This window comes from Asterias amurensis, chromosome 6, assembly GCF_032118995.1.
Source record: "Asterias amurensis chromosome 6, ASM3211899v1".
In the NCBI taxonomy this organism is placed as follows: domain Eukaryota; kingdom Metazoa; phylum Echinodermata; class Asteroidea; order Forcipulatida; family Asteriidae; genus Asterias; species Asterias amurensis.
The window spans coordinates 16,789,434-16,811,741 of record NC_092653.1 but is presented as its reverse complement, the minus strand read 5'-3'; the positions used below and the strand labels follow the sequence as shown (position 1 = coordinate 16,811,741).

Sequence of the window (22,308 nt, the reverse complement as noted above, 5' to 3'; positions counted from 1 at the left end):
AAGTCTAAATATTTGAGAACGAGGTTATTTCTCACTGAAATAATAAGATACTTCAACTGAAGCCTTCTGTCATTATTCTTTTGCAATGACCAATGACCAATGACCAATTGACCAATTGAGCCCCAAATTTTCACAGGATAGTTATGCATATTTTGGGATACACCAAGTAAGATTAGGGTCTACTGGTCTTTCAGTGACAATTATTACCAAACGTGTCCAGTCCCTTCGTTTTGACTTTAGTTGCAAATATCTGGACATTTAGGTTTAGGACGAGTAACTAGGAGTAGGCTCTGTTCACTGCCACGTTTACGTATTTTATAACAACGTTCCCTCTCCTGGGCGTGTCTAAAATAAAAATTAAAAGTTAATTCTGGTATACCTAATGTGTGTCTTTTGAAGTATTCATGGAGGGTGTTATCCATTTTAAGAGGTTCACAATTCGATTCACAGTTCACAATTCAATTTACATTTCTTCCACATTGTATTTTAACAGTATTACAGAAGGACATTATAATGCATACATGTATAAAGACAGAAAGAATCCACTAGCCACTAGCGGGAAGCGCGTGGCGGAGGCAAGGCCCAAATTAAGCCAGGTAGCTTGTAGCGGCTTGCCTTTACAGAACAAAAGACATAAACTAAAGGTTGAACAATTTTTTGATTTACACTCAAGCTTGTACCCAAGAGATAAAAAGTTTTACTTCTTGCTTTGTAATGGTACTATCGGGTTGATGAACATTGCCGAAAAATGGCAATCTCTCTTGGGAAAGGAGGAACACATAAGAAACTATAACAGCGCCCTCTTTTTTTTTAAAAAGTTTCTTGATTCTTTTGAACGGCGCCCTCACTTGAAATGTACCTGGGAAAAAGTTTGTGTGGTTTTTGCATGCACACAATAAAGTAATGCATGCAATGTCTTGTGTCTAGTGCAAAGTTTTTTGGCAGTAGTTTAGAAACAGTTACGCAGTGTGGATTGATATCCAAAAATGCTATTGTTTTACTGAAGTATGAATGTAAACTCGGATCCGTAAACTCTGCTCACGTTTGGAAAATAGTGGTGTGTAGGTAAGTATAGCAATATATATAGTCATTTAATTTATAGTAATTTTCACTGACACAGAGTGAGCAACGGGAGTGTCGGTGTGCCCACTGCTTTGAGTGCTTAGTTATAGTTAGGACAGTGCTACTCTAGCTAGCTGTTGATGTGTGTGTCATGACTGCCTTTGATAGTCTGATGTGATATAGATATGTGGTGTTTTTAAAACAATCACCGTCTTTGACCATGGCCATTGAGGGTGAATGGAGCTTGAGTGTATACTAAATCCATTAAAGTAGTATTTGCCCAGTACAACTAACCACTGTAGTGTAGTTGCGATAACGTAACCCTCCTGCCGATGGCGCAGCCGGAGGGTTACGTACAATTTCGACAGAGCTAGTCAGCAGATTTGCTCCATTTTTACTACTTTTGAAAATCATGACACAAATTCTAGGAACACAAACTCGATCCTCAATGTCTAATCAAAAGTCAAAAGTACACCATTGAGGAAATATTTTGAGGAAAAAGGACAAAAACTTACCAGATCTTCGAGCGAAAGAGTAAAAAATTTCCCAGGTTGAGAATTTGAATCTGAGTGGGGCGTAACCTAGCCTTGCTCAAGGCAGTCGCATTATTCGCTCCGAAAAGACGCCGCTGTAAACCCACCCGTATACCCTATTAGTGGTGCGTGCGATCACACCGCATGACCCACCTGTATACACACTGTCAGATCGTACGAATACTGTTCACACAAGTCATCGCACTCGTACCACTAACCGCATGCGCAGGCCGTCAGGCTGACAGCCTTGTCGGGTCTGTATCTTCCGGGTTTAATGTGTTGTATTGAAAAAATTCCACTAGTGGAAAAAATTGGGGGGGCTCTCGGATATGCTAGTATGCAGCTCATGAATATGTATATCGTTCGTCAGACCTATCAGACAACACAGGATGTGAGGCAAATGAATTATTCATTTTGACGTCCAATCACGCACGCCTGTCATGCTCGCTGAGCGTCTGTGGTGGTGGTGTGTGATGATGTAGACATGTCTCGTCTTTCGCGGGCATTATGGTAATGAGCTGACCGTGGGAACTCTTCGCTTATTATAGTAATGAGGTCAGTGGCTTCAACACAGACCCTACAAGGCTGTCGGCCTGACGGCCTCCGCATGCGGATAGTGTACGGGGGCACCGTGTCCTGCGATGTTACGCATAGTGAATACGTAAATATAGTAAATTGACAGTCAACTGTGAGATCACCTTTTTTATAGTGTTGCACTATAGCAAGGATGGTGGGTGGTGCCGGGCGGTGCCGGGCAGGCCTGCCCAGAAATTTCGCCCAGCACTCTGAGAAAAATACACTGTGCTGCCCAGCCAGCACTGATTTCCCCAGATTGAACTTCAGCAATGATGCCCCATATCCAAGATGTCTTTACATGAATAATTTTGTTGAACCCCTTGCCCCGGTGAACTATATTGGGTTTCAGAGCCCACCACTGAAATTGGTTGTACAACACTGGTCCTAGTGTGCAATTGAATTTTCTGTTTTGTTTTTAGGACTAGGTACTTAGATTTGTTCTTTTTTAAAACTGTTATCTCAGTCTTTTTGACACTTTTAAGAGCAGTTTCAGCGAGGCTATTATTTACTTTAATACTAATCTAATGATATATAGTAGTCCATTTAGGATTTTTTTTCCTAATCGTAATTAACTTCACGATGCAGCCACATGTCTCTGTAAGTAACCTTGATGGGCTGAGTGCAACTTCCTGTGTTTGTAAACTACATTAATCGACCTCCTATCATTCCAGTCTAACCCCACATTACAGACATGACTCTTGAGAAAGCATTGAGCAACTGAAAAGGAAGCCACATCATTTAGATGAAATTTCTATGGCTCCCCGTTTCCTTCGGGTATGACGCACGGAACGGGTACCCAGCGTGACCTTTTATCCTGGGGTTCAAAACATGTTTACAGCACAGCGCATCCTATTGTATGCATTGTGTTACTGTAGGCGTATTGTCTCACTGTCTGTGAGACCGCAAACATATTATCCAGAAAGGTTAATTGGCAGGGTTGTAGCTACAAATCGTTTTTTTTTCCAAGCGGATCAACAAAATTATTATGTTTAATTAAGGGGCCATTATTGCTGAAGTGGGGCCAGGTTTCAAAACTGTATGGGGCCGTGCAATTAGTTAAATGGTCTTTTGGCTGTGTTCATTCTCTGTGGCATTTGATACTCCTTATAATACATTAGCTGTGTCTCAGATCAATGCACAGTGAACTATATTTTGAAATCTGTGCCGGGCGGTACCGGTGTGGCGGTTTCAGTCTTCCGCCGTGTTCAGTTTTCCGGGTGACGTAGTCGGACATATCATCACGTTGTTCGAACGGTTTTAGCTTTCCGGCGTGTTCAGTTTTCCGCGTGACCTGTCAGATACCGCCGCGCGCGTACCCTGGCGAGTACTGTAGTTCTCTCAGCAGTGACTCTAAATTGTTTATATTACGATTCTTTTCTGTGTACTAACATAATCTCTTGCCCCACTCTTTACATGTATTCATGGGTACAACTTTAGGCAGGTCACACTCAGCTTGCATATAAAACAACTCATACGATCCACGCGTTTGCCACTAGTTGTACTCGACTCAGGGACACCGCCATGACAGTTACCGGAGGGTAACGGATGACTCAATACGGCACTAAAAATGGACTACTTTCGCTTGCTGTGCGCAGGCATCGCATGACGTAATGCTACCATATTTGGTCATTCGGAAAACTGAACACAGCGGAAAGTTGAAACTGCCACACCGGTAATGCATTTTGCTCAGAGTACTGGTTAAAATATGTAAGTCCTGGGCAGGCCCACCCCGGCACCGCCCACCATCTCAAAAGTAAGAGTAAAGTGTAGCCTACAGGATCTTGAACCAGGTCTGATCTGCTGGTTTTTTTTTCGTTAACTACATTTTTTTGAAAATTGTTCACTAAAATATTAAGATTTCTTGGCCTGAAGCTTTTTTTAGGAATCTGAAAGCACACAAATTTGTGTTACAATTACCAGTACGTTTTCTCTTCTATTATTCTCTTGCCACTTGAATGACCAATTTGAGTCAACATTTTAAAGTGTATGCTTTGTAAACTAAGCGTTAAGGTACACACATCAAAAGTTTTTGTTTAAAGTGCTTTTTAAAAGCAGTGATCAAACAAAAATAGAAATTCCCTAATGGTAATGAACAGAAAAAGAGTTTTTAAATGAAGGGTCATTCTCGGTAAATGACCCCTGAGAAAGGCCTTGTTTAGTTTTTATCCGAGAGATATCAAATGGTAATGGCATGTTGGTGTCCTTTCAAATTATTCCCATGGACAATGACAAACAGTTCCCTCTACATTAGAAGATGCAATTCCAGGTAATTCCTGGCCTGGTGATCGTACACGTCAAAGTAAGGACTCAGCATGTGTAATTTACGTAGGAACCTTTAACAATGTTTGTAATGACGTTGTAATAATTGGCCACTTCTGGTGCAGTTATGTGAAGGGGAAATTGGAATCAGTTGCCAAATGAATCTGTTTTAAGGTTATTGTTCTTAATCCATTGAGCCTCATTGCTGCTTGTCTGATGTAGAGATGCCATCTGGGTTTTGTGTACGAAACCAATAGGGCCTTGCATTTTTAAAGGCAGTGGACACTATTGGTAATTGTCAAAGACTAGCCTTCACAGTTGGTGTAACTCAACATATGCATAAAATAACAAACCTGTGATCAAAGATGCGAGATAATAATGAAAGAAGAAAACACCCTTGTCACATGAAGTTGTGTGCGTTTAGATGGTTGATTTCGAGACCTCAAGTTCTAAACTTGAGGTCTCGAAATCAAATTCGTTGAAAATTACTTCTTTCTCCAAAACTATGGCACTTCAGAGGGAGCGGTTTCTCACAATGTTTTATACCATCAACCTCTCCCCATTACTTGTCACCAAGAAAGGTTTTATGCGAATAATTATTTTGAGTAATTACCAATAGTGTCCACTGCCTTTAAGGCACCCTGGATTTATCAGGGATGAGATTCTTCAGACTTTTGGCTGAATTCAGACTTTTTATGTCGACCTGGTGAAGAAAATCAGACAATATTTTTTTCCACCGCATAAATAAATCCTGCTCATTTGTCTCATTTGTCATTCAACATACCTTTGAATTTGTATCCAAGTTTCAGACTTTTTCATAATAGAAATGACTGATTTATAAAATCACAACTATTTACATTGACAGTATAGGCCTAATACTTATAATGGCAGTTTGTACAAAAATGAAAGTACAATATTTTCTTGCTGTACTCTCATAAAGCTAAGTAGCTGCATCTTAATTGTATTATTTTTAAACTATTTTAAATTCATTTTTTTTTTTTTGGGGGGGGGGTCTTGTTTGTATAGGGTTTAGTTTTTTAGTTTTTCTAGTTGTCTAAGTAAGTTGGTATGACAGTGCTCTAAAATTGCAAAGATCGTGGGTTCAAATCTCACCCGAGTAATATGCCTGTGATTTTGTTCACAGAATTCAGGAAAGGAGTATACAGTGCTATTACGGATGTATGGGTAAAACCAAAATTAATCTTGTTGGGAGTGGGGGAGGTAAACTGCAGTCAGTCATTATTACACTTTGTCTGTTCATTATAAATTGAATTCCTTCCCCCTGATTGATATGGTCTGGATGCACTCAATTACTTAGATTTTGTACTAGGTCTTAACTCAAACATTCATTGTTCACAAATCTCCCATGCTACACAAACTATAGGGAAGGCATATAAATTAAAAAATGTCTCATTCTTTATGCCCCACCTTTCTTTCACACCCACTGTGATCAATCTATACCCCAAGAGCCAAATTGCCAGCTCTGTGGAAAATGAACTAGTGTTATGTGTTGACCTACATTATAAAGTGAACCTTATCACCCAACTAAACCCCTTTCACACGAGAACCAAAAACGTAACGACCATCATTTTGGGCACCAGTTGTCTGGCCCAAAGGTTGCATGCGATTTCATGACAAACAGTCACACGATCACACACATCGCGTTTCCCACGTCTCTCGATTATGTGAGATCGGATTGTTGTTTAAAGGAACACGTTGCCTTGGATCGGTCGAGTTGGTCTTTGAAAAGCGTTTGTAACCATTCGTTATAAAATGCATATGATTAGAGAGATATTTTAAAAGTAAAATATAATGATCCACACAAGTATCACTCGAAATTGCATGGTTTTCCTTTTACCTCGTCGACTAACACAGTCGGCCATTTATGGGAGTCAAATTTTTGACTCCCATAAATGGCTGACCGTGTTAGTTCGCAAAGTAAAAGGAAAACCATGCAATTTCTAGGCAAATTTGTGTTGGAACATTGTGTTTTACTTTTAAAATATCTTTCTAACCATATGCATTTGATCACAAACGGTTTGAAACGCTTTTCTAAGACCAACTCGACCGATCCAAGGCAACGTGTTCCTTTAATTATCAGTTTGTTGGTGCTCTGTCAGTGCTCTACTTAGTGTAGTGCCCAGCAAAAGACTATCATTTTGAGATATCATGTGAAACAGGCTTAACACTACTTAGCTGTTTATTTTATGATACCATTGCAATTATACAATTGGCTTCTGTAGTTTGCTTCATTGTCAGCTTGGTTAACAGCTGATAAGGATGTGTGTGCAGTGCTTAAAGGAAAGGTACATGTTTGGTAATTACTCCAAACAAATATTAACTCAAAAACTGACTTGGCAACGAGCATTGGAGAGCTGTTGATCGTATAAAACATTGTGAGAAACGACTCCCTCTGAAGTAACATAGTTATTAGAAAGAGGTAAATTCTCATTAAAATAATAAAAGACTTCTAGCTAGAAGTCTTTTATTTCTATCTGAAAGCACACAAATTTGTCCAACAAGGGTGTTTTTTCTTTCATCATTTTCTCGCAACTTCGATGACCGATTGAGCCCAAATTTTCACAGGCTTGTTATTTTATACTTATAATGGGATAAACAAAGTGAGAACACTGGTCTTTGACGATTACCAAACGTGTACAGTGCCTTTAAAATGTTGCTCTGAACCAAAGGCCCAGATCCTATTGAAATTGAGCCCAGCAGCCGATTTCACGAAACTTAACGCAACTGTGTAAGTTCACTTGCTAAACGTTTATGGCGAAACTTACGCCATGAACTTGCGCCAGCTGACTTACGCAGTTGCCCAAAGTTTTGTGAAATTGGCTGCTGGTACACATACATAATGTACAGTGTACTCCTTAGTTTGATATCATGGATACTGGTTTATCAAAGTGACTTGACGCAACTGCGTAAGTCCACTTGCTCAATGTTTATGGCGAAACTTATGCCATAAACTTGCTCCAGTTGACTTACAAAGTACAGTTGCCCAAAGTTTTGTGAAATTGGCTGCTGGTACTCATACATGTACTCCTTAGTTTAATATCATGGATACTGGTTTATCAAAGTGACTTTCGGAAACGTGACACCTTTATATCCAGAAATTTCAACAATTTGAAACTAAGAAAGACCAGCAGAATTTACCTTGAGCTTAAACCACAGGATGTAGAATGCGGCTGTGTTACACTACAACCCAGGGGTCGAAATTAAGTGTATTCCATGGTAGTCAGCAGGGCTAGTGACCAATAATTTTTAGTAGCCCTGATTTGGTAGCCCGAAAGACACATGTCTCGCGTCACGGCTCAAACTTTACAATACACCAATAACATAGTTCTTTATTGTTTGTGATGATGATTTTTGCATTATTTTTCCACTAGCCTGTCGGGCTATCAAACTGGAAAAATGAGTAGCCCGGCTGTAAATCTGGTAGTCCCGGGCTAGCGGGCTAGTGGCAATTTCGACCCCTGCAACCTTTACAAGTAATTTCTTAAAGGCAGTGGACACTATTGGTAATTGCCAAAGACTAGCCTTCACAGTTAGTGTATCTCAACATATGCATGAAAATAACAAACCTGTGAAAATTTTAGCTCAACGGTTATCGAACTTGCGAGATAATACTGAAAGAAAAAAACACCTTTGTCACATGAAGCTGTGTGCGTTTAGATGGTTGATTTCGAGACCTCAAGTTCTAAATCTGAGGTCTTGAAATCAAATACATGGAAAATTACTTCTTTCTCGAAAACTATGGCACTTCAGAGGGTGCCGTATCTCACAATGTTTTATACCATCAACCTCTCCCCATTACTCTTTACCAAGTAAGGTTTTGTACTAATAATTATTTTGAGTAATTACCAATAGTGTCCACTGCCTTTAAGTCTTTACAATGTAAAGGTACACTAAATGCAACTTGATACAAACTTAAAGGGCCTTGGGCCACTTTTACAGGCAACTTGGAGGCAACCAACTGCAGTGCTTGCTACAGGAAATGAAATGTTAATTCTCTTTTTGGGGATTGCCTAGAACTATTTTCCTGTAATTTGCTTCACGTGACATGACCTTAAAGCTTTTTAAAAGGTATATTGAAGAACTTCATAATTTTAATACTTGGCGGAAAACAAGAAGATGGGTTCAATTTCTATTGAGCTACTATGCTCAAAGGGTCTATGTACTTTTTCCTAACACAATACACAATGTCCACAGATTTACATTAAACTTACACAGTTTGAAGATTGTGATAGTAGAAAGCTTCCCTTGAAGTTTTACTTACTGGGGTGCTGTATTTATTGAGAAATGAGTAAAAAAAAGAATTTTGTCTCAGTTTTAGCATGTAAAAACTTATTAACCAGTTATGCTATGGTTTTGGTATAATATCATAACTGGTTAACGGGATTTTACATGCTAAAATAATTTTCGTCTTCCTTAGACGAAAATTATTTTGTAACTTGTTTTACCCATTTCTCAAAAACTACACAACCTCAGTTAGTAATATTTGAAGGGAAGCTTTCGCCACTATCAGTATCTTCATAACCTGTAAGTTTAATGTAAATCTGTGGACATTTTGAAAAAGTACCCAAATCCTTTCACTAAAGCAGAACATATTGCTTAAAAGCAACTTTATGCTCAACAGAAATTAGCGGGATGCCAGTCACAAATTTTGCATGTGACATTGAAGTTTGGCTGGTGACCCTGATACCATAGCTTTGTTGTGCTTACGTGTACTGTATATTTAAATTTGGCTAAGATGTTTAGTCTGGAGATGAAGTGCTTTGAAAGTGAGGAGATTGAATTTTATGCGATACACATTTTAATCGGGAGCCAGTGGAGTTCAACAAGCCTTGAACCTCGCTCTTGAAGGGGCATGGCAATTTTATAGGGCACTTCTTTGAGCAAATTTAAATTTGTATGGAACTTTGCACGAAACCACAACAAAAGCACAAAGGCAATTGCATGCTGTTGGAGCTGTTGGTTATTTTTTAAGGCACAGTGTTGTTTCTAGACTAGTCAGCTGCAGAGCCCAACCTCGATGCATCCATATATATACATGTATGAGGAAAATTTGAATTTGTATTGAAAGTTTGCAAGGGGCACCACAAAAAAAAGCACAGGGCACCACGGAAGTTTTTGTGGGTGCCTTGGGAATTATTTCAAGGCCAGGAGTGGATTTCACAAAGAGTTAAGACTAGTCTTATCTTGAGTTAGGACCAGTTACTCGTCTTAACAAGACTATCCATGCAATTTGTATATCTTCTAGGACTACATGTAGTCCTAACTCTTTGTGAAATCGACCCCTGGTATTATATTTAGACTTGTCAGACGATGAGAGCCCATCCTCGCTATACTAAACAGTGTAAATGTAATGCACAGTCAATTACCAAGCCCACTTCCCCCACGGTATGAAAAGCTATAAATGACGCTGACGAGTACCTGTATACATGTCCATGTGTAAGACAGGATATGAACAATATGTGTTTCTTGTTATTTATGGGTTTGGGGTCAATGCTACACCAATATGTACAGCCGTCGATTTCACACAGAGTTAGGAGTAACTCGTCCTAACTTAGGACTATCCATGCAATTTGTATATCTTCTAGGACTGGTCCTACGTATATAAGTTAGGACTAGTCCTAACTCTTTGTGAAATCGACCCCTGGTGTTCTATTTAGACTAGTCAGCTGATGAGTCAGCTAAATGTAATGCACAGTCAATTACCAAGACCACTTCCCCCACGGTATGAAAAGCTATAAATGACGCTGACGACTAGTACCTGTATACATGTCCATGTGTAAGACAGGATATGGACAATATGTGTTTCTTGTTATTCATGGGTTTGGGGTCAATGCTACACTAATATGTACAGAGCACCAAGCGATTTTCCATTTGCTTTTGCTGTGGTTCCCTTTGCAAAGTTTAAGATCAAGTACAAATTTTCCTCAAAGAAGTGCTCAAGGAAAATGGTCGTGCCCCTTCTCAAGTACAAAATTAAAGGCATTATTAGGCATTTGAAAGCACACAAATTTTGTGCAACAAGATTGTTTCTTCTTTCATTATTTTCTTGCAAGTTCGATGACCAATTGAGTTCAAATATTCACAGATTTGTTATTTTATGTTGGAATACAGCAAGAGAGAATACTTGAGTTATAGGATGTTGAATAAAATAAAACAAAATAAAATACAAGTACTGGTCTTTGACGATTACCAAAGGTGTCCAGTGCCTATAAAGCATAGATGAATGCACTCTTTTCAAAAAAATAAAAACATGAACAACCTGGGTCGCCACACAAAAAATCACTTTGCTTGATTAGCATCAACAATACATGTATCTAAACCCTATACAAGAACAAAATACCGTGCTTGCCATTACATAATAATAATAGTAATAGTATATCAAAGTCTTGTATAGCGCACGTATCTACCAAACATGGTGATGAGTAACTTTCAGAAAGATAGGGTATTGCTGCAGTGATTCTGAGCCCCAATTATTTAGCACCTCATAAGGATTACAAGGTGGTACGGCATATACAGCAGCCACAGCCAGGAACACCGGGGCAAACCCCTTCTCTTTAAGATAAGTGCTCTGGGTTCTTTAAAATGCGTTACATAACACATGGGACCAGCAGCCTTACAGCTCTTCTGACAGACGGAGCAATGCAGAAACACTAGAGTTTGAATTTGGTGCTCTGAACCGCTCAGCCACGACACTTCCACATTAACATGTATTTCTTGGTATCATTTGTTCTTTCTCATAAGGTTTTTTTCCCCCATGGACTGCTGAATGCCAACGAGCATTTTTCCCAAGGATGAAGTTGATGCTGAGATGAAGGGATTGTAATCCTACCGCAGCAGCAACGATGATGAATCAACTACGTTCAAGCTCAGCACCCATGGTGACTAAAGAGTTGATTACTGCTCCATGCTACAATACGTCAAGGGAAGAAGAAGTGGTAAGTATGTATTTTTAACTTTCGAACATCCAGTCCGGCTGGTGTCTGGCGTTATTTATAATTCTGGAAATGTGATGTCAGATTTTCAGGCTAGGTAAAACTATTTTCAGGCTGGCTCAAACTATTGGAGTTGAACTTTATGAGTTGATCTCTCGAACTGAAGTGAAATGCCTTGGAATAGGCTTATTTAGAATGATGCCAACAATTATTGTTATGTAATAGGCCTAGAGGTTTTCGCTGCTGCAGCTCCAGAACCCTGTAGGGTACCCAGGCAAAAGGCACACTTTAAAGGCAGTGGACACTATTGGTAATTACTCAAAATAATTATCAGCATAAAACCTTACTTGGTAAAGAGTAATGGGGAGAGATTGAGGGTATAAAACATTGTGAGAAACGGCTCCCTCTGAATTGCCATAGTTTTCGAGAATGAAGTAACTTTCCACGAATTTGATTTTGAGACCTCAGATTTAGAACTTGAGGTCTCGAAATCAACCTTCTAAACGCACACAACTTCGTGTGACAAGGGTGTTTTTTCCGTTCATTATCTGGCAAGTTCGATGACCGATTGAGCTCAAATCTTCACAGATTTGTTATTTTATGCATATGTTGAGATACACCAACTGTGAAGGCTAGTCTTTGACAATTACCAATAGTGTCCACTGCCTTTAAAGGATTGTCAAGAGCTTTTGTGTTACTGGATCGCTGATACCTATGGCCGGTGATTTTAGAGTCTGCCCTGTAAACTCAAGACAGGACAAGTCTGGTGGTCTTGCTTTTTACTTTTCGATTCAACATCATTGTCTTAGAAAAACAAAATTCAAACGTTGAGTTTGAGTCTCACAAATATCTTTCAATCCTGCTGAGTATCACCCATACAACATGTAAGTCTACGAGGTACATCTTCCCATTATAGTGCTTTTGGTCGAATGCAAAACAGTTTTGATGAAATTGTGTTCTCATTCTGATTCCAGTCTCTTTTCATTTTGATTCTGGTCTTGTAAATTAAATTCTGATCCAGTCAAGATTCTGAGCTGCAAGTTCTGCAGTCTTGTGGTGGATTACCCCCCCCCCCCTAACCCGATTTGAGCCCTATACAAAAATGTTTGACTAATAAGGGAATCAATGTGTGGTGAGGAGGTTTTCAACTAGTGGTTTAAACCCAACGAGGCCTGGTTCTTGATAATTCTATCGAGACGAAGTCAAGGTAAATTATCAAGAACCAGGCCTTGGCGGGTTTAAACCACTAGTTGAAAACCGATTCAACACACTTTGATTCCCATTCCTTTTTCGGTCAAAAACCATCAACACTTTTGGTCAGAAAGTAAAATAAATGCAAAAATTATAACTGTTCAATGATTTCTTTCAACACAACACCCCTTCAGCTATGAAATGGTAAGGCCCTCCGCCGCCCTTGGGTAAACAACTCCTTATAAGGGAATGCTGTGCGCGTCGCGCGTATCGCGTGATGTGGCACAACTGTCGCGGCCGTTGCTCTCGACCAATAGGAATGAAGAAACTTATAAGCACAGGTGCTAGCTCGCGTGTCACGCCCATGTTTCAACACTTTTTACTGGTCATAAACAAAGGTTTATATACACCCATGTGACGCGCTCTTCACCAATAGGAATAGCGAAACTGTCTGAGGTATTTATGAATATTATATTATTACACTACATGTATGTTGTTCCTGAGGAATTGCACCCTCACTGGTCTTGTTGGTAAGACATCTGCTCTTGATTGACAATAGGTCATGGTTCGGAGAAACATACCTCAAGGTGAATTTTTTGTTAGTCTTCTTTTTAGAACTTATGGAAGTTATGAGTAAACAGTGCTTCAGAATCAGTGTAAGGGTGATTAAAATTAATAAGATCGTTTTAATTTGTTTTTCTTGTGTATGTGTATAGCTTGACATGCTTCATTATGTCCATGCTTTCTTCGCATCGATGAGTATTCTTGGATCTCTATCGATAATCATCTACGCACTGTGTAGGAAAGTCATCAAAACATCAGATGTAAGTAAAATTGAGAAGGGTTTTTATCATCCTCAATAGCACTGGACTCGTTTGGTATTTATTTAAAATATATACAAGCATAAAAACTTACTTGGTAAAAGGCAAAGGAGAGCTGTTGATAGTATTATAAGTTATCACACAAGCACGAGTGGAATACGGAAAAATATAGAGCTGGATATGGGACGCAGACGCGCTATATTTTCCGTATTTCCATGTGCGTGTGATAATGTATTTATCTTCAAGCAAACTTGGCGAGTGACATAGAACACACAAGATGCATGGTAGTGATATTAGCCATGCAATATAGGTTTTTATCACCACTCCATTCTGCCAATCTGATTGGAGGATTAGCGCGTACTCGAAGATAGAACACATTGTGAGAAACGGCTCCCTCTGAAGTAACATAGTTTTTCAAGAAAGAGGTTGTTTCTCACTAAAATACTTGAATCTGGGAAAGACTTCAGTCCGGAAGCCTTTCTCAGGCATCTGAAAGTACACAAATTTATTCAAAAGGTTTCTTATTGCAGGCACATGTTGGAATACATCAATTGAGAATGGTCTTTACAAAGTTGTGTGCGTATAGATGTTTGATTTCGAGACCTCAAATTCTAATTATAATTGAAAATAACACCCTTGTTGCACAAATTTGTTTGCTATCAAATGCCTAAAAAAGCTTCATTCTGAAGTCTCTTAATTTTTGAGTGAGAAGTTACTTTTAATAGATGGAAATTATAATTAATAGAGAATATTTTTTCTTTCTTCAAAAACTACGTTACTTCATCAGATGGAGCCATTTTTCACAATATTTTATACTATGATTAGCTCTCCATTGTTCGTGACCAAGTCAGTTTTTGGGCTAACAATCATTTTGAGTAATTACCAATAGTGTCACTGAGTGCCTTTAAAGCCATTGGACACTTTCGCTAAACAGTATTGTCCAAGGCCCACACTTCGTGTATCACAACTTATATATAAAATAACAAACCTGTGAAAATTTAGGCTCAATTGGTCATCGGAGTCGGCAGAAAATAACGAGAAAACCCACCCTTGTTTCCGGACGTTTCGCTGTGTCATGACATGTGTTTAAAATAAATCCGTAAGTCTAGTTATCGAGAACTGATATTGTTTTAATGTTTTCTTAAAAAGTAAAGCATTTCATGGAATAATATTTCAAGAGAAGTCTTTCACCATTACCTTCTGTAAACCCTGTAAATTATTTGTAAATCTGTGAACTTTTTTTTTTTTCCTGTTCCGAAAGTGTCCAATGGCTTTAAAGTATGTGCTACAGACCATTTAAGATTCAACATTATCCAGGCAACCAATAGTTTCACACTCTTTCCTTTAATAGATAATTTTAGAGATTAATCAGAAGTCATGTGGAAATTCTGAGTCATCTTGAACACATACGTAGGTTAACTGTGACGCCACTCCTAAGGGAATACAATTTGGGTGTAAGGCCTCCCCCCCAAAAAAACATGTGGAGCGTCCTGCCTTTTGAAAGAAGGAAGGAGGAAGGCCTTTTTTTCTTTTTTTCCGTAATGGTTGCCCGGCACATTATTAAAGACCGGCTGGATGGGCTAATAAATAAAAAAATTGTTCGAGATCATCAATTTTATTATTTTTTTTTAGAAGAGGAAAGAAAAAAGGAAGCAGCCTCTTAAAATGAAGTGAACCTGCTAAGCACAGGAACAAATCTTACTTTGGGTTAGACAGGTACTTTGGGTCAGACAGGTTCCCAACTCATTTTGTTTGTGATCATTGAAATGTCTAAGCATTTTGTCTTACTTAACTGGTTTATGATTTTGGACCATTGGCACGACCCATAAAACATTGTGGTATCAGCTCTCTTTGAAGTAACAAAGTGTTAGAAAAAGAGGGAATTTCCTCGTGAATGTTTAAATTTGAGAAAGACTTCAGGCCTGAAGCTTTTCACTAGGAATCTGAAAACATACATTTTGTGCGACAAGGGTGTTTTTTTAACATTTTTTTCTTGTTACTTTAATGACTAATTTAGTCAAACAATTTCACTCTTTGTTGAATGCATTGTTGGGATACACCAAGTGAGAATTACTGGTCTTTGACAATTACTATACGTGTCCAGTGCCTTTAAGGCGTGGTATTTGAAATCAACTCACAATCAGGAAAGTGGTTATTTCCTGTTGACCAAGTTAAAACATGTTCCTCAAATATTGCGCAATATTCCATTCTGTGGCATGGTTAAAATTCAATTGTTATACCTCAGTATGAAACTGTGAAGTTTGATTGGTCGAGAACCAACCACGTGCCATGCAACAAATTCGCATGTACCATGGCTGAGTGATGTTCACTGGTGTACATTAGTGCTGGGCGAATAGTGAAATTTTGTTATTCGGATACCGCTGGCCAACTATCCGAAATTAACCGGATATTTGAATAGTTTTTTCGCCGCTAGAGGGCGCTATTTAAAAAAAAAATCTTTTTTGGGGGGGGCCGCTAGAGGGCGCTGTTCGTTTGTGAATGAGATCTTATGGGCGGATTGATTTTAGTTTTAGACATCGTCACTCGGTTCATTCATAAAAATGACCGGATCTAATTTGAAGATGGCGATTTGCTTTTTCTTTTGATCGTGATTGACTCTACGTGAAGGAAAACTTTTGTAATCTTTGAACAAATTACGTCAGAAATGTCATTGTTTTAACTCTTCACGGAGGTGAGCATAGTTAAATACTTAATTTATGCTGTTTTATGCTGTCTTAATAGAAAATTCATAAGGATTCAGACAAAACATTCATATAAGTTGTCGCCCGACGTCCGCGGATATTCGGATATTAAAGAATATCCGGTTACTCGGTTGTAATTACAGAATTATCCGGTTTGTAAATAGGTATTTGCGCCCTATGCGGATATCCGGTTCAAGAAAAAAAAGGCATTCGCGGTTACGGATAGGAAAACCTATTCGCCATTAACTGGATATTCGAATAATTCGCCCAGGCCTAGTCGTTATAAACACTGTTTTTTTCCCCGAACCAACACTACTTTAAAAAGAAATATTCACATGGTGTTACCGCAAAGCTCTCTTTCAAATGTACTTGATGTATATTCAGTTTGCAGTTACACTGTGTGTATATTTTAAAAGTTTAGACAGCAAAGTAGAGTATTTTCATTGTACAGTTGGTGTTATCTCTGCAAACTGAATAATAATGATACTATACTACTACCAATATTAAAGGCAGTGGACACTATTGGTAATTACTCAAAATAATTATTGGCATAAAACCTTACTTGGTGGCGAGTAAAAAGGAGAGGTTGATGGTATAAAACATTGTGAGAAACGGCTCCCTCTGAAGTGCCATAGTTTTAGAGAAAGACGTAGTTTTCAACGAATTTGATTTCGAGACCTCACATTTAGAACTTGAGGTCTTGAAATCAACCATCTAAACGCACACAACTTCATGTGACAAGGGTGTTTTTTTCTTTCATTATTATCTCGCAAGTTTGATGACCGATTGAGCTCAAATTTTCACAGGTTTGTTATTTAATGCTTATGTTGAGATACCCCAACTGTGAAGGCTAGTCTTTGACAATTACCAATAGTGTCCACTGCCTTTAATAGTATTATTGTACATGTAGCAATTCAGTTTAAGGTTTAGCACCATGTGTGTATTTTGAAAGTTTACACAGTATGGTGGGATCACAGCAAACTGAATTTAAACACTACTATTAATATTAATAATATTTACATGTTACAATCTGTAAACATTTTCATGATTTCTATGGACAGATTCGGCCATTGTTCCACCTCGCTGTTGCTGATTTATGTCTCGCAATTTGCTGGCTCATTGGGGCCATTCTCTGGAATATTCCATTTGAAGGAGCCGGCTCACAAGGCTTCAAAATCTGCACAGTACTCCAGGCAGTTACTGAGGTAAGTCTTTCTGTAACAGGCATTAAATCAAAACTATCTTAAAGTTGTATTATTTTGGTTTTACCCCATATTGAACCAATTCACCTGACGTCATCATCAGAATAATCTTGGATGCGCTATTTTGGTGGAAAAAGTCATTGTGCTTCATTCAGTGAAGTGGGCATTTTAGGCAATGCTGCGTTATTGACCACAAAAATGGTGAGCGTGGCACAGTCGCCACGTGTGATGTGTGTCAATACAACGATATGCAGGCCTGATACTTCACGGAGGCAACATGTCCCCTGGTTTCTGCCTTGGTGCCCTTGAAATGCACAGTACAAATATTGCAAGTTCATCATAGGGTGCCCTTTACCAAGAAAAAAATGCCTTGGTGCCCTTGCCCTTTAAAAAACGAAGCATACAGCCCTGGATATGTGTTAGCACTGTACTCTGAGTACTCTCCCGTAATCTGTGAAAGGCATATTACCTGGGTTGGATTTGAACCCACAACTTTGCATTTCTAGAGCAGTGTCATACCAAAAGTCTAGTAATGCCATAAAGAGATTGTCTTATTGATTACTCTTTCTTATGGCATCCATGAAGCCCCATAGCATCTTCAGACACTCACAAACACTTTATAAATATCAATGCCCAATTTCATAAAGCCTGTAAGCGAAACAATTTGCTAAAGCACAGAAAAAAAAGTGTCGATTAACAGAAACAGATCATCACCAGCCAAGTTTACATTTTTGCAAAGTAATTTGCTTAGCAGCATTTTCTGCTTAACAGCTTAATAAAATTGGGCTATGGATTTCTTTTACTTATATCATCGTGACTTGGTAATCTTGCCTTCAATTTTATGAATGTTGCCTCACTAATTTTGCTCCAATTTCACACTTTTAAAACTTTTTCCCCTTGTATTTTTTTTCTTTCCCATGCATGCGCAGATGTTCAATGTCATCAGTTTCTTCCTGACCATCAACTATGCACTCAACGTGTACCTGAGGTTAAAGGATAGACTGAATAGAGTACAGAAGCTGACCCTGTTACATGTAAGACATCAACTACCTGTTCAGATATAGGGTTTGGGAGCAGTTAACCAAAATGTAAAGCTATCAACATAGCTTCCGAATCGGCTTCTAAATTTTCTCACTGTTTAAAGGGAAAGAACTTGTTTGGTAATTACTCAAAACAAATATTAACTTGAAAACTGACTTGGTAACGAGCATTCGAGAGCTGTTGATCGTATAAAACATTGTGGGAAACGACGTCCTCTAAAGTAACCTAGTTTTTGAGAAAGAGGTTATTTCTCAATAAAATAAAAGACTTCTAGCTAGAAGTCTTTTATTCCTATCTGAAAGCACAAAAATTCGCCCTACAAGGGTGTTTTTTTTATATCATTTCCCATGACCAATTGAGCCCAAATGTTCACAGGCTTGTTATTTTATGCTTATGATGGGATACACTAAGTGGGAACACTGGATGCTGAGAAACGGTTCCCTACCAAAGAATGTGCTTTAAAGGCAGTAAAATAATTATCATCATAAAACCTTTCTTGATTACAAGTAATGGGGAGAGGTTGATAGTATAAAACATTGTGAGAACAGCTCCCTCTGAAGTGACGTAGTTTTCGAGAAAGAGGTAATTTTCCACGAATTTGATTTCGAGACCTCAAGTTTAGAATTTGAGGTCTCGAAATTAAGCATCTGAAAGCACACAACTTCGTGTGACAAGGGTGTTTTTTCTTTCATTATTATCTCGCAACTTCGACAATTGATGAGCTCAAATTTTCACAGGTTTGTTATTTTATGCGTATGTTGAGATACACCAACTGTGAAGACTAGTCTTTGACAATTACCAATAGTATCCACTGCCTTTAAGAGAGAGGATTCACCAACTTTTCAATTTGAGAAATGTTTCTGCATGAAATGCTTCTCAGATTGTGTATTCCAATTGAGATTATTTTTCTGACGTGGACTGTAACCACTCCAAATTAACGACAGTGTATCAAAAACGCAACCACCTTTTACAATGAAATATTCACAGGTTGGTTTTATTGTGTGTACATCTACATTTTATATACGTTTGAAATTTGCCTTTAAAGGAACGCGTTGCCTTCGATCGAATGATTTGGTCACTAAAAAGCGTTTGAAACCGTTTGTTATGAAATATATATAGTTAGAAAGATGTTTTAAAAGTAGAATGTAATGATCCACACAAGTATCACTCAAAATTGCACGGTTTTCTTTTCACGTCGCGAACCGTATTATTGGACAAGGTAAAAAGAAAACCACTCAATTTTGAGGCATATTTGTGTAGATCATTGTATTCTACTTTTCCATCATCTTTCTAACCATATTTTATAACAAAAGGTCACAAAACGCTTTTCAATGACCAACTCGACCGATCCAAGGCAACGTGTTCCTTTAAATAAAGCCGACAGGAAAACAAAACTAAGACTTTCCTTTACTTTAAAGTTTTAAGCCCCAGACACTATCCTGGGAGAATGATTGACATCCCTTTTATTGGTTTGCAAATACGTCTGAATAATAATCCCGTACAATGTTTAAAACATTATTTTAAGTCCATGACTATTTGTTAAAAATACATTTCGTCAGAGGATGTACCGGTACGGGCCCAAATTGTGGTTTTGTGCTACATATTGCGTTCTATTTTTAATGCTGGAAAGTTCATTGACGTTTGCTCCTAGCCATTATATGTCAACTCATAACACATACAGAAAACTAGTTGACATTTGCTCCTAGCCATTATACGTCAACTCATAACACATACAGAAAACTAGTTAAATATTAAAAGGACAAGTTGCCTTGGATCGGGTGAGTTGGACCATGAAAAACATTTGAAACCGTTTGTTACAAAATGCATGGTTAGAAAGATGTTTTAAAAGTAGAATATAACAATCCGCATAAATATGGTCCGAAAATTATGTGGTTTTCCTTTTACTTTGAGAACTAACACATTCAGTTCTTTTGTGAAAATTCGACTCCACAATATGGCGTTCAATTTGAGACTTTTGAACACTAGATGGCAGCAGACTTACCAGGTAAGTTTGTTGTGAGTGTGCACACATTAAAAAGAACAATGGATTTACCTGGCTAGTCTGCTGCCACCTATTGATGATGCAACAGCATATTCAGGGAAAAGTCCACCTTTTTTGTTTTAATCAAATAATTTTTTGCAAAGTTACAAAGAATTACCAGGTACATATTTACACATTTATTAACAATCATCGAGGACTTTTTTGAACAATGCACCGCAGTTAAAGTCCACGTTGTTTGAGAAAAACAAACAGGTCTATTTTAAGGGGAAAATTCACAGGGTGCTTTCCGGTTGCTGTGAAATGTCAATCATTTTTGTGTTGTCAGTTTGTTTTTGATAAACTGATAAATTCAGTCCTAGATTGCCAAAGTGAAGGTTTGTTACGATGATTGAAGTCGACAATCATGGAAATCTGGTTTACTTTAAAAATTCATTTACTGAGGATTAACAATGTATACGTCTCCTGAAGATGAATAGTATACAACTATTGACTGCTTCGAGTGCTATGGTTAAAACTATGACTCCCGAGGTGATCCCCGGGAGTGATCTATTTTCGTGAGGCGAAGCCGAAGGAAAATAGAACGCTTTGGGGATCACCGAGGTAGTCATAGTTTTTAACCATTGCACGAGTAAAAGCAGTCAATATTTGTTTTATAACATCCCAAACATTTCTAAATACTGTGCTATTATTATTAAGTTACAGACCTGAATGCTACAATCCACGGACGACGCGAATACAGATTGCAAACCCTTTATTGGCTGCATGTAGTGTCGTGCAGTCCGAAATGGTTACAGACTATTAATTTATTATCCTCGTACACGCAACGGACGTCTGGGTACTGCACGCCGTGTGCTAGTCTTCAGACTAGGGCATGGCAAACCGACACACTATCACACGGCCATCGTCTAGCAAAACTAAGACATGTCATGTGATGCGCTCTAAACCAATGAGGGGGCAGAATACTTGCAAGGGGTGTTATAAAGCAAGCTAGTCAAAACAAATGAGAATCTGTCCACGGCAGTGAAGTTAACAAGGTGAACTCCCCTTGATCAACTTAGCGAAAGTAGAAGTCCCGGCCTACATGTGTTTCCTACCGTCTGCCAAGGCATAAATAAAAATAAACTGCGCCAATAAAGTATCTAAACACTTACAAATAGTCAGATTTATCGGAACCTGAATTAGTATGCCAAAGAATAATTATTCATTTCTATTCACCGTTAATTTCTGCACATTTTGACACATCTTATGTTGCGCTACGATGTTGTTGGGTGGATTTATGGGCACTTGAGTGGCTTAAGGTCGAATTTCAAAAGTTGCAAAAGCCCCTATTCACCCCAATTCCAGAAGGGAACTCACACAAGCCTCACACACAGACAAAATCAAGACAAAAGACACAAACTCGTTTCGTTTACTTGACCATGAAATTTATGGCCGTATCTTTAACTCTAAAACTGCTGATATCCTGTCCTCAATACTTGGTGTGTCCTCCATCACTGTTAACGGCAAGGAGTCGTCTTCTCATACTCCAAACGAGACATCTGATCTGTCCCTGGTCAATCCCCTGCCATTTCCTGATCAGGATGCGTCGCAATCCCTCGAGAGTGGTGTCAGGCTTGATGGACTTGTTCACTTTCTTCTGCTGCAGAAGTCACACTCGGGCGGCCACTCCTTGGCAGGTTGTCCACATTTCCCTGAGCTTGGTAGCCATTCCACCATTTTACTGACCGTCGCTGGTGACGTTCCAACTTGATGAGCTGCAGCTCGAATCGACATACCGGCTTCTATCAAACCAACGATCCGTCCTCTTTCCTGTTTGGTCAGTTGAGCCAACTTTCCTGTTATCTTGAAACACCTTTCCCTGTCTTACCATAATCAGGGATTTTGGCTCTTAACCCATTTTGTTGTATGCCTCCCATCTTTGACCCCTTTGCTTGGTTACTGACAATTATTGCTGATGTTCATCGCA

At 38.6% G+C, this 22,308-nt stretch overlaps 1 protein-coding gene across 1 annotated transcript in view; it reads left to right on the top strand.

The window, feature by feature from the left end:
• Positions 1 to 916: 916 nt before the first annotated feature.
• LOC139938761 (transmembrane protein 116-like) overlaps positions 917 to 22,308 on the top strand; it is a 45,019-nt gene continuing 23,627 nt past the window's right edge. Inside the window, exons 1-5 of the mRNA XM_071934380.1 lie at positions 917 to 1,065; positions 11,193 to 11,386; positions 13,291 to 13,398; positions 17,159 to 17,302; positions 18,229 to 18,333. Of these exons, the coding sequence (XP_071790481.1) occupies positions 11,294 to 11,386; positions 13,291 to 13,398; positions 17,159 to 17,302; positions 18,229 to 18,333 (450 nt within the window). The 5' untranslated portion in view covers positions 917 to 1,065; positions 11,193 to 11,293. The remainder of the gene's footprint in view (positions 1,066 to 11,192; positions 11,387 to 13,290; positions 13,399 to 17,158; positions 17,303 to 18,228; positions 18,334 to 22,308) is intronic.